Genomic DNA, 13575 nt, shown 5'->3' with positions numbered 1-13575 from the left:
TGTCTATTCTTTGTCTTCGAGCTAGTCGAGTACATTAAAGGCTTAATCCCAGCAGGTGGCTGATTGAGTTAGCTCATTAGCAAAGTGCTGAGCAGGTACAACACACCCCTGACAAACCCAGCTCTAATTAACAAGCACTAATGACCCTGATCTTGCTGTGCATGTGGAGCCTGTCTGTGTACGTGTCTGCATGTGTGTACAAACATGTCAAGAGTGTGAGGGCTTGTTTGTCACTGATGCGCCACATCTACTGTAAGAGATCACCGAGTTTGTTTATCCAGACTTTGCTCCTCCTCTTCTCTCTTCTGTGGGTGGAGGGGTGATGTGTGATTTGAACAGGCTGATATTAATAGGCAGCTCAGACAGCGGAAACAATGGAAATGATGTCTGAGGGAGAGAGGCGGGCATTGCGAGCGCCTGCAACAGATAGTGGTTCTTCTCTTTTTCTTGTTTTGTTAGCCTCCTCCCCTCTCTTCCCTTCTGGCTCTGCATTCTCCGTGACCCAAGGAGGAAAGGTCACGCAATCCCTTGCTTCCACTTGGATTAGAGAACATCCAGGGGAAGACTAAGGCCACTGACATCTTAGCACGAAAGTAACACACATGCATGCAAGCCAAGACAGAAACACACTGGCCTTAATAAAAGCTGGGAGGAGATTGGGAGTTCCACAGGGAGGGAACGTAAGCTCTGGGTAGCAGGAATAAGCACTTAGCCTCTTGAGCACTATGAATTAAACCCTAACACCACACACACACACACACACAAATACACACACACACGGTGATATACAGACTTGTCTGCCTGGTCCCTGCTGGCCTTACAATGGGGTAGCCCATTAACAGTGAATGCTTGATGAGCGCATGACATATTTACAGCCCATAACAGGTACGTCGTAGAGAGCCACACATGTACTCTGCACACCATTCAATGTAATCACACACACTGACGTAACAAGAACAAACAAGCATTGAAGACATGCTAATCCATCTGTGTGCATAGTAAGTGCAAAACCACACACAGTAAAATACACACACACCTCCACACTAGTGGTGGGGTAAAAAACAAATGTCCAAAAGGAAACAATTCCAGATTCTTTACGAATCAAATTAAATTCCTGCATTTAAAAAAATCTTAAAAATGCCACTAGTGGTCCTTACTAAATGCACTTTTTCATGCAGTGCAGTCACATTTAGCTGCATGTATGATGTTACAGAGAAGTATAAACTATATTGGCCAGTCCAATCTCTGTTGCAGGAATTAACAATCTAAAAAAAAGATGCTTATGTCTGTGATGTTTTCGGCCAGACCTCTTGATATTAAACACAACAAGCCGTTGAGCTTAATGTATCACCAAAACAGTGACAAAGCCTTTCTTTTCATTAAAATGATTTAAGGTCATTTCCATTGTTTCTAGTAGTTGCAATCAAATGAGAGGGACAGTTCACCCTAAAATCAACATATTTTTCCTCTTACCTAATATGCTATTTATCAGTCTAGATTGTTTTCGTGAGTCGCTGAGAGTTGAAGACATTGGCCTGTGTTTCTTAAATATAATGGAACTAGATGGCACTCGCCTTGTGGTGCTCAAAGCATGAAAAAAAACCCACATCTGAAAGACTGAACAGCAATGTCTCTTTCTGAGAATCATAGCCCGATCACTTAAGATAATCCACAGACCTTGTTGGGCGCAATTACATGTAGGATCTATTGTCTTCCTACCGAACTACTACTGAGTTACATCTATTTCCATTATAATTAAAAGAAGGCAGACATCCCTATAGCCAAATCTCAAACACTGTGCAACCCACACAAAAACAATCTAGACTGATGAACAACCTTAAAAGTAAAAGAAAAAAATGCTATTTTGATTTTAGGATGAACTGTCCTTTTAATAATACTTCAAACAAAAACAGCTGGGAGCAACTTCATTGGATTGAGAAATAATTTTGAATACAAAAATCAATAATCATTTGTATCACAACCCCCCAAAACTCTCAATTATCCGTCATATACTAATGTTAAAAATTAAGATTTGCACACACACACGCAGGCACGCACGCACGCGCGCGCACACACACACACACACACACACCCACACACACACACACACACACACACACACACACACACACACACACGCTGGTCTGAAGCTGCCCGTTACTCCGACATCTCACACACAGAGCAGTCATTGTGTCAGCCATCAGTTCATCTAAGGACAGCTGAAAATCACGCCACAGTCAGCCACAGACCTCGTCTCATTCATTACAATTACAGACCAAAACGTCCAGGCTAAAATAGATCACGGACCAAAATATTTTCATAATTCGATTAAGATCTGTTTGAAACTAAAATACCACAAAGAGATTCCAAAAGCTCCGGGGGCGGCCTTCTGAGTCAATGAAGTTAATCAACGATTGCCTTAAATACACGTGACTTGATTAGGAGGAACAACCTGGGGGCTTGAGGGGAAGCAACTTTGATGCATTTCTTTGGGGTTAACTGAAATCTAATAAAAGTAGGGACTGTCCCACCTGCTCATATCCATTCCTCTGAAATTCTTCAAACCCAAAGATGTCCAATATCCCAATTTCCAGGGCAGGATCACTGGAAAAAAATTACACATAAAGAGCATATTTGTTATGTTACACCACTTTCACTCCAGCATTGATGAAAGAACTTGTTTGCTTGCTTGTGTGTGTGTGTGTAATAACACATGTGAAGGGGGTGTGTCAGTAGTGAGTACTGTGGCTGACAAATTTATTATGTTGTGCGGTTGGTGTGTAAACAAGGCAAAGCACAAACACATTCCAGAAGATGGTGCATGGGTTATCTGACTGAGTGCGATAAGACTTCAAAACATCAACAACACCAAGGATTCCATCGGCCTCCACCTGTGTGTGTGTGTGTTTGTGTTGAATTTTTTGCGTGCAAGACCTTCACATAAACCTTGGGTGTGTCCTCCATCCCTACCTCGCTCTTCAGTATTTTCCATTTCGTGCATGCCATTCAATGTAAACTATTACAAACCTCCACTCTAAACTATGTGTCATGTCATGATATCGGTGTTGTCACTCCAGAGGCCCTGCATGAGACGCTGCTCTTGTGCGATGACAGATACACTACATTGGTGGTGTTTTGTGATAGCTGTTATCAACGGCTGGGGCTTCCAAAGAATTTCTTTTGACGGTTAACACACACATGCACACGCACACGCACACGCACACACACACACACACACACACACACACACACACACACACACACACAGAGCTATACCCAATGCTGTCATCCTGTCCCTGTAGGTAGTCACTGGTGCAGTTGACAAGATAGCTGAAAAGGCGTCCATAGATGGCCTTTGCGAGCTGGTCTCTGTACTGCTCCGACATCTCCACTGTGTGGCGCCGAGTGATAACGTCACCTGACAGACAAAGGACAAGGACACATGATTTCTTGACAATTTAGCTGGGAAAAAAGACAATGAGCAACTCAGTAAGAAATGTTCCACAAAAAAACATCTATATTTATTATTATCATAATTAGATATTTAAAATTATGCTACAGGACTAATTTTTAAGCACTTCTTTTAGGTAATTTCGTTGTTTGTTTTTAACTTTCCTTTTTTGTGACTAATTTTCAGTTAATTTTCTTGTACTTTTTACAAATTTCTTTCTAATTTTGTGTATCATCTCTTCTTTCTTTTTCATCTTACCATGTTTTTGAGAGAAATTCAGCCAGTTTGACAGAAAATAGTTCCTACATGAAAGTGCTCACGGCAAGGTCTGCTGATTATCTTGAGTAACCTGGTCATGATTTCTGAAGAAAGACACTGCTACTGAGTTTTTCAAATCCATTTTTTTTTGTGCTTTGAGCTTTTTCCAAATTTGGAGCACCTGATAAACATTGTGGTCAATAGTCACCTACTACAGGCCCATATTAAAACATTGGACTGATCTTACTCTAATGAGAACAGTTTTAAGGTTTACTCCTCCTGAATTTGCTCATGTGTGTGGAATAAGGAGGGCCAGATGTCGGCGAAGGCTGGTAAGTGTATACCTTTGAAGTATTGGACGTCAGAGGTGAGGGCGGTGCTTAAGTCATTGGAGCACACCTGCAACAATCCGGCGACTGTGCAGAGGAGGATTGGAAGAGGAAGAGGTAAGTGACAGTGACATGATGGAAAAACACCAAAACAACAGCATTAATCAGTAAATGTGAGGATGTACGCGTCAGAAAGGTAGCGCTGAGAACATCCCAGAAATAAATCTGTTCTTCCTCGCTCTGATGATATCATGCTGCCAACACAACGAGCTGAACTCTGCGTCAGATCACTCCTGCTTAATCGATCAGTGGAGCTGGCAGCAATTAGTCATCAGTGGGTTTCTGAGCAGAACTCATAAACAGGTGACAGTGGCCCAGAAACCCTTTGCTGACATCACTAGCCATGACATCACATCCCTCTGACAAGACCGGCTCTTTCCCGTTCAGGCGCTGATGTCATTTGTTTACCATCTCACTAAGGTCTGGGGTCACAGGAGCAAATGTAGCGGTTGCATAATGAGGGAGCTGGAGAAACACGTACCAAGAGCAGGAAAGTGTGCGTTCAAGAGGGCCCTCTCCCCAACGTGGTTAAGTTTTGGCAGAAAATGCAGCTTACCAAACAGGTGACTGTCTGACCTTAAGCTAATGCAGGCAAACTGCCAAGCAGAGAGAAAAAAATGGGAGGAGCGATGACGACGAGGTAAACAAGATGAGTGGGTGTGATGCACCCTTCCTTCCCGTCCAGGGTGGAAATGTGACCCCGGTCAAGTGACAGGGGCACTGACCTCTCTCCAGCAGCTGCAGGTCAGAGGGGAAGGCTGTATCGGCATCTGTCAATGCAGTAAAACGTAGGTCCCCAATATGGAGCACAGCAGACAGCAGCATAAACACTGACTCAACCTCCTGGAGAGAGAGAGAGACAGAGAGAGAGAATAATTAATAACCCTTTGAAACCAGGAACAACATCACTTTTCTTGTGGTGCCCTGAGCAAATTGTGCAATTTCTTTAACTTGATAAAAAATGTTTCACAAATTGCAAGAAAAAAGTAGATTTAGCAAATGATATTATAAAAGCTAGGGGAAAAACTTTATTCATAATTATCCTAATCATATATTAAAAACTATGTTACAAAATTACTATTTTTAAAGCAATTTTCCAGATCATTTCCTTGTTGTTTTTGTGATATTTTTTCAAAAGAAAAGTTTTTGAATTTCCTTTTTTCACTGTGTAATACCAACTTGCACTACATGAAATTACGAGAAAATTGTTCATTAACTTAACCTCTTTTATAAAGGAAGGGACTGGAGACATTTGAAAGTTTCTTCATGTCAACAAATTCCACGAAAACAAGCACATGAATGCACAAAAGGAACATCCAACACTTCAGCCCTCCTCCCTCCATTCACACACTTCTCCTCCTCCGTCTCTCTCTCCCTTCCTCTCTGCCCTTGAGCAGAGGACACTTAATGGAATACCCCATTACCCACTGCTCTGAATCTCTGAGAGGGGGATGTTCGAGTTTGAGGGTGTGCGTGTGTGTGTGTGTGTGTGTGTGTGTGTGTGTGTGTGTGTGTGTGTGTGTGTGTGCATATGTGTGAATATGTCTGCGTGTGCACTCTCTGAAGGCAGGATATTGGAGCTGATATCTGGGAGATAAACACAAGCATTAGTCTCTGTCTGACACTCTATACACAGACAGACTCCCCCCCGCTTAGGAAAGGAGAAGAAAGGGAGCCAGGGCGCGAGGGAGAGAAAAGCAGCGATAGGGAGCGTTAATGACGATTGACCTTTGGGTCTGGACTGGGAGTCTTCCCCTGATTAGACTTAGACAGAGACCAATGGGTGGTCTATCACTTCCACTCCTACTCCCCCACTCCTTCTGTCCCTCTGAGTCCCTCTCTTATCCAGTGGACACTAGTGCCCTCTGATATAAGACTACCTATCGCTCTATTCGTCCGTCCCTTCGGCCCTGCCTGCATGTATTGACTGCTGCTGGATTAAAAGGTGAGACGTTGGACACTCACTGCTGACAGATGCTGACTGGGAATCTAAGAATAGAACCTGATTATGGGCTGGGAACACGGCTGGTGGTGCACAGGACGGACTGTACCACACACTGTAGCACACTACATGCACACAGCGTGCATAAATCAAAGACCTTGTCTTCTGCATTTAGTTAAACATTTCAAATGGTCTGTAGGTAGATCATTGAAAAACATGATGTCCCAGTTCAGGATCCTAAGAAATCCACACATGGATTTGCTGAATATGCCACATTTTACTGTTTTATTGTTGCTTAACCGTTTATAGACTTTTGCTTGCTGTTTAACAGCTGTGACCTTGATATGTTTAAATTTATCATTATGCATATACGTATACTACAATCCTTTCCTTTTTAAATTTTATTTTCAGAAATCAAATTGGAAATTCCAGAAATTTTCTAAAAGCATTCAAGGCCCTGTGAAGGCTTGACTTTTGGGTGCAGCTTAACTTAGCACAGACTCTAAGCTTGGCAGTGAGCTAATTATATGTCAAGTACACTGGCAGTGGAGAGGGATTATTTTATATTTTTCTATTTGTATATTGTATTGTAACTTTTGTTTTTCTTGTTACCCTTATTTATGTTTACGGAATCCATATTAATTTGGATACATTGATGCCAGCTGCTGTTGATATATACCTACGCTTATCTCATATTGCTGCAATGACCATTCAGCACTGCACTTTTGATATACTGAACAATTTCAATAAAAAAAGGTTTTGATTTTTTAAAAAAGTATTTACAGTTTATTCATTTGCAATTGCTGTCTAATTAAGATTAATTTATTTTAAACTTTATTATATTTTCTACCTTATTTTAAAAGCACCCTACAGACACATTTTATGTATGTAAAAATACAAAGGAATGTATTAGGATTTTTGCCCAGTATGGTTCTCCCACATAAAAAGAAAAAATATATATTATTATTATAAAGATAATTTAGAAATTCTAGATGGCCTCCATCTGCCAACCACTACTGCTAGTGCTTGGTTGACTCGCAACAGCAGTGCCCTAAAAATGATGACTTACTTTAGAAGAAACATTGGAGATTCAGATTCAACCGTACACGATTGAGCCTCAGTTGGATCCAGCTTCAGATGAGCAGTTTGTTATTCACCACAATCAGAGACTAACAGATGTTTCAGAATGGTAAATGCAGTAAACATCTCTTAGTTGTTTATGTTGTTTGTTAGCTTGGTAGCTTGTAGGCTTGCAAATTTGTATGGTCAATGTCAGACATTTTAGGGGACATGATCACAGTTTTTAATGAAGGGGGCCTTTGATATATACTATTTTCTATTAATATTTGTCTCTTCTTTTTTACTCACATGGTATTCTTTTTCTATTTACACATATTCAATTAGCATTGTTGGAGGAACCCTGAGACATACTGTGAGGTTTTCATTGCCAATGACTGCTTCTCTGTAACTGTTGTGCGTAAGATAAATAAAGAACTTGAATCAAGCGATGACGGCCGTCTCATTTCAAAAGCTTCTTGTGCCTGAACTGGGAGGACACGCTGTTGTGTCCTTTGCATCCCTCAGTATCCCATAACCCATTATGCCGCGGTCAATTGTTTAGTGGAGCATGAACAGTCGTCATCAACTTAGAAATTACTTGTGACCATGTCATTGTTTACATTTTGAAATATTTGACATTACAAATTGAGCAACAGCCCACTTTGCTCTCTGAGGTCTGAGACACATCCTTTGGCGGATCCAGCCCCTGAACTCAGACACACTTACAAACTCAGTGTTGATCACAGAAATCTCGGGTAAGATCTCATCAATGACCTCATACACGGCTACTTCAGATTATGTGACATCAGCACTTTGAATGATCCCTGCTGTCAATAACCTTTGAATAAACGGGCTCAAGCTGTGAGCCTTGCCAATCAATACCTGCTTGTTGAAGCCCAGGGCTCGCAGGGCTTGTTTGACGGCTGCAAGGCGTTCCCTGCTCTGAGTAGAGGCTGTAGCTACTGGAAGTTTCTCCCCTGAAAGTCCTCCACTAAGATACCTGGAGTAAGGACAGACAACCACAAGAACAGAATAAACAGAAAGAAGAAGGTGTGTCCTATGACCAGTGTACAGGTGCATTGGTTCATAACATCTGCCCATGTGTAATATATTTGCATATCTTTGGATGAGAGAGACCTAAAACCAAAAGATTTATGAGGTGGTTTTATGCATTCAGTCCCAGTCACATAGTGCAGAGAGCTGTGTTTGGGAGGGAGAGAGCAAACAGGGTTTTAAATCTGCAGAATTGGATCACACACACCCAGCAAAGACATGTGGAGACACAATGGGTTGGTGTGATGCCAGAAAGGCTAGTGTACATTTAAGGCTCCAAACAGTGCAATTCAGGTCAGTGATTATCACACTGTGGCGTACAGTGGATAACAGAAAAGTAAGCCACAATCACACTGTCACTACAAGAAAGAGCATGCATAAGTAGAGATGTTCAACCCCAACATAAATAAAAATCTGACAAAAGTAAGAGATGCACATTTGGATAAATATGCACAAATAAACAAGCATGAAAACAGTCATGTATGCAGTGCAGACACGCACTCTCTCTGAGGATATCAAATATGAACAGATTATGTTGTCAGTATATTGTATCTTGTTATCCCTAAAAAAATTAAAAACATTTTAAAAATAATAGCAGGTGCAATCACAAACCAGCACTCATACTACATACACCAGTGACTTTATGAACTTCAATATACAGAGCCATGTACCTATGAGCCAGGACGTTGTTGAGGTAAAGTGCGCTGTTCTCCTCCGCTGACAGGCCTTCAGCCATCAGATAAAAGATGTTGAAGTTGTGTTGGTGAGGAGCCAGGTGGACCAGACGAGACTTCTCCAGCATGTGCGTGTACACACGGGCTTAAACAGCAGATGTGTTTTATACTTCAATAACGTGTGTAAATTACATTTCGACAGTTCTGATGATAGTAGTAGTAGCAGTAGCACTAAACATTAAATCTGCAGCCATTGTACAACTGCCAGTGCTCTCTGATCAAATTAAACTGGGGTGAAATGAGGTGAGTGATGCAGTAAAAATGGAGCTCAAGTAGAAACACTGCAACAGTAAACTCATAGGCTTTTACTGCCCCCTGCTGGTCTTTCACTGTTCTACAGCCGATCCCATGGAAAACTATTATACTATTATACTATAATATACTAACTACTATACTATTTTTATTATTATTCATTGTAAGCAACTGCTTTTCCTCATAAGGGTTGCGAGTTTATACCATGAAGACTTTGATGAAAGACCTTTAACAGACAGCCTGGCAGAGTGGACCCCTCTCATTACTGATTTAAACAATAAAGAATAAAACTGTGCGAAATCAGAAAAACAAGGAAACACTTGTGTCAGGTAGGGCAAAACTAAACCAGAAGTAAGACAAATTAAATACAATGTTTTTGATCCTACTCGTGTCTCTCAAATGGAATAAGGAATTCATGAAATTCAAAGTAAATCTTACTAACAATCAATCAGCTTCCATTGACAGACGTGTGTTACCTCTGAGCAGTGTCCTCCTCTTGTCACAGTACTGGATGGTCAACAGCTTGATAAAGCGGCTTGAGTTGTTGTTCCTCAGAGTCTTTGCATGACCGAAGGCCTCCAGAATACAGTTAACCTGAAAATTTGATCAAACCACAGGACATTTTATCAGTGAGTCTGAACATTTTTTGATATTTTTCTGCCTATTTCTTTCTAAATTACACAGAAGTTCTGCTCCATTTCCACTTTCCACCACTAGATGTCAATATGCATCCGTTATGTGGGATCTCAGTAATTTGTGTGTCCCATGGATGATCAGAGAGCGAGCTGACCCAGATATTGACTACATAACGATGACTTCATCAGTACAGAGCACTTGCAATCCCAGGCTACACAATGCGACTGATAGACTGAGTGCAGAGCGGTGAATCATGTGTTAAGCACCACGAACATGTCATAGTCTGAACCACAGTGACACAAAAGGGAATACAAAGTGCGAGGTAGGATACTAAATTCTGACCTTGAAAATATAGAAAATGACTCATCATTATCTATTCTATGATTGTAGCCTCTACTAATTTACTGGGAAATGTACCAGGGGGAGGACATAGGTATTTGATGTCCTTTTGTACTCTACTATCATTTCTTTAATCAATACTCCCATAACAAGGCTGTAAAGTATAGGGAAAATGGACCTTCACCGAAGAATAATCCCCAAGCAGTTTTCTCTTTCTGTCTAAAAAACACAGCACTGTAAGAGATAAAGTCATCTTAATGGAAATCTTGATGATGCAATCAAACACATGCTCTGACAAATGAACAGCTATCAAGCAGAGAAGAAAACACCACCAGCAAACAGCCCCATAATCTACACATCTCCCCCTGCATAGCGACAAAAGAACAGCAGGATACACTCACACAGCTATGACCACCGCCTCACTACACTGTGTGCAATCTGATTTTTGATCATAGATGACATGAGAGAAGGAACAATAAGCACAGGGAGAAATGATGTGAGATTCAGTCAGTGCCTCACTTTGAAGAACACACAAATATTCATGAGTTTCTTGATGAGGACTGATTGCGGAGAGTACAGAATTTAAAATGAAAAACAGCTCAGATGTCTAGAATAAGAATATTTTCTCGTGTTTTGCCTTTTTTTGCAAACCCAAAGTGAAGACACTAGGGCATGAGAGAAACAGTGGATTCAAGAGTCATGCCCAGGACGCTGCGGTTACATCATGTTTTCCTTAGCCATATAAGCCCCGAGGACACCCGACGACTGCTTGAAGTGTAAAATAAAAGAGTATCTTAAACACTGACAGGTCCAGACTTACGTGTTTCATTCTGGGCTCCAGCATAAACCCTTTAGGGCTGGAGCGGGCTGTCAGGTGTCTCACTATGTGCTTACAGGCCTCCGTCTTCCCAGAACCACTTTCACCACTAGAGAGACAGAAAAATGAAGATTTAATTTCAATCTTTCCATCTGCAATTTTATTATTGTTTTATTTAATATTATTGTCTTTAAAAACTCTTGCATCAGAAATACTTTACCCACAAAATGATCATTTGTATACTAATTATGGTGCAACATCAAGGTGTGGTGTTACGTCAAATTTGTGAAGAACTTTGTTTTCTTTGCACGTCTCCAGCGTGAACAAAGAATCTAAAAAGCTGAGAACATTCCCCACGAATTGAAGTTACTGAAGTCCACATTTATCTGCAACAAAACTATATCAAAATATCTGTTTACAAAGTCTCACACATGCATTTTACTAAAAACATACTATTTAAAACACTTTTGCATAAACAGTCTCACGGACAGTTGAATAGCACGCTTGTGTGACACTGTTGAGACTCTGCTCGTGCATTCCATTGAGCAGAGTTCAACACACACACTACTCCTATGCAGAATGCTTTAAATGCTTAAGTTTTAGTGAAAATGCATGTGTTTGGGAAGCACTGAGCGTATGACTGGATAGGACTTAAACAACACTGCATGAGTTGTGTGAGAGTTTGTACACAGATGTGTTTTACTCCAACAATTCATCAAAGATTTTCTCAGTTTTTGGATTCTTGTTTCACAGTGAAAGTATGCAAGAAAAATGCTTGCTACATGACTTCAGCACAACATGGGGTGAGTCATTTATATTCAAATAAGATACTAATTTAAAGGATAGGCTCACAATTTGTCCAGCCTCTTTTATAAAGCTGGCCCATATGAACACTGAAACAGGTTTTCCTTGCTGTGATTAATATAAAATCCCTTCCTAATGCACTCGAGTGTAACTGATGGGGTACAAAAACATTTGCAATTTTATTGATATTTCATATTTTACTCTTTCTACTTGCACTTTGTCCTTTATTATACTGCACAACAGTTTCAATTTAGATCAATAAAGGTCTATCTTATCTAAAATCAATAGGGAATAGAGTATGGGCAAGCAAAAATGATACAATTAAAAGTCTGCTAATAAGGGAAGATAGCACAGTACAGTACAAAAATCAAGCATTGTGCGTGTTACACCTCTCTGGACGTGTCTCACAAGAATAGGTTTTATGCATTAGTCATCAGGGTGTTTCCCACATCTGTCACCTCAACTGGATGTCACCACCTATCTGACATCACCCCTTCAGGGACCCCCACCCAACAAAGTCAAAATCAATTCCTTCTTTCTGAGACAATTTAAGCTCTATCCAAACACTCTTACTGCCCACAACTTCTCTGGCAGTGGATGCTTGTTTTTTAATTTGGCGTTGAGCGGATATTAAGTCTGACATAAGGTACCTCTACAGTACATGCTCCGACATTCACCGACATGCAGAGAGTTGAGACCAGCATAGTAACACCAAACAGATGGCTTCGGAAGGTCAGAAGCCCTCACTAATGACCGCAGTGTGCTGTGGTGAGCTGTTTGTCTGTGTGTATGTGTGTTGCTATATTTCCTACTAACAGCCCTGCCGAGTGCAAAGTCCAAAGGCCTTTCCACTGTCTTTTCATTTACCAGTTTTTATTAGATTTCAAGGGCATTTTGTTAGAGCACTCGCCTTGGGGGATCATGGCTGCTGATTGCTTGTAAATGTGTAGGTGTGTGTGTGTGCTTTTGTTAATGTGTGAGGAAATACAGAGTGAAACAGGAAGCTTGTACGAATGAGAACAAGAAGAGGAGGGATGAAGCGCAGTAGGGAACAAATCGAGGAAACAAGTGTGTGTACATGGGATTGCACAGTACAATGTACTTGCATGTGTGTGTGTGTGTGTGTTTGTTTGTGTGTGAGTGAGATGGATAGCCTCTGGCCAGGGCACATTAACTCTCTGCCAGATTGGTTACAACTCAGTGGGAATGTCACTGGAGAGCCGGAACGGGATTTAATTGCAATCAGAAGGCTGCCACCGTCCAGCCCAGGACAAAGAGCGAGACGCTGAAATGCTCCCAGCAAATCTCCATCTCTGCGTGAACAGGTTCGATGCTCAGCTCAGGCTGAGAGCTATTAATCTCTCAGGGAGTCTTGAACAGGTGTGCACCAGAGGAGCGTTGACAAACCAGGTGGCCAGCGGAACATCACTATTATTCACGCAATTATTCAGCTCTGTTGAGATTTTTGTTTCATAATCCCGAGGCACATGGTGCTTATGAGAGTGTGTGTTTGTGTGTTGAAGGAGGCGGTTGTACCTTAAAATAAAACACTGCGGGCGTCTCTCCTGCAGCATCATGTGGTAAGCTCTTTCTGCTGAGGAGAAGATGTGAGGTGGCAGAGAGGAGCACAGACGACCCGTGGAGCTCAGATACAACTGACTCACCTGAGAGAGAAAGACAGGTAGAGTCCGATAAGACATTGAATTACAATCTTACGTAACATAGATACACACGTGGGCTGAGAAATACAGAAGATAGAGTTTCAGTAAAACAGTGAAACCATGCAGGGTGTAACTTTCCATACCGGTGTGTGTTTGTGTTTTCAGCTCACTAACAAGGTG

The 13575-nt window shown here is 41.3% G+C and overlaps 1 protein-coding gene across 4 annotated transcripts in view; it reads right to left on the bottom strand.

Moving 5' to 3' along the window:
• The window catches only part of myo16 (myosin XVI), a 127565-nt gene that overhangs the window by 47529 nt on the left and 66461 nt on the right, over positions 1 to 13575 (bottom strand). For all 4 annotated transcript variants that reach the window (XR_015777649.1, XM_088083337.1, XM_088083335.1 and 1 more), the window contains exons 13-21: positions 13271 to 13398; positions 10934 to 11039; positions 9615 to 9732; positions 8824 to 8971; positions 7982 to 8099; positions 4824 to 4941; positions 4054 to 4125; positions 3277 to 3418; positions 2532 to 2604 (exon numbers count right to left, since the gene is read on the bottom strand). Coding sequence is in view for 3 of the 4 variants with exons in the window: in XM_088083337.1 (XP_087939463.1) it covers positions 2532 to 2604; positions 3277 to 3418; positions 4054 to 4125; positions 4824 to 4941; positions 7982 to 8099; positions 8824 to 8971; positions 9615 to 9732; positions 10934 to 11039; positions 13271 to 13398 (1023 nt within the window). In the remaining variant the exon portion in view is untranslated. The remainder of the gene's footprint in view (positions 1 to 2531; positions 2605 to 3276; positions 3419 to 4053; positions 4126 to 4823; positions 4942 to 7981; positions 8100 to 8823; positions 8972 to 9614; positions 9733 to 10933; positions 11040 to 13270; positions 13399 to 13575) is intronic.

Source organism: Plectropomus leopardus, chromosome 10 (assembly GCF_026936395.1).
Source record: "Plectropomus leopardus strain MGB_pleo_1.0 chromosome 10, ASM2693639v1, whole genome shotgun sequence".
NCBI classification, from domain to species: Eukaryota; Metazoa; Chordata; class Actinopteri; order Perciformes; family Serranidae; genus Plectropomus; species Plectropomus leopardus.
Note: the sequence above shows the minus strand (reverse complement) of the source record. Positions and strands in the feature narration are given on the sequence as shown.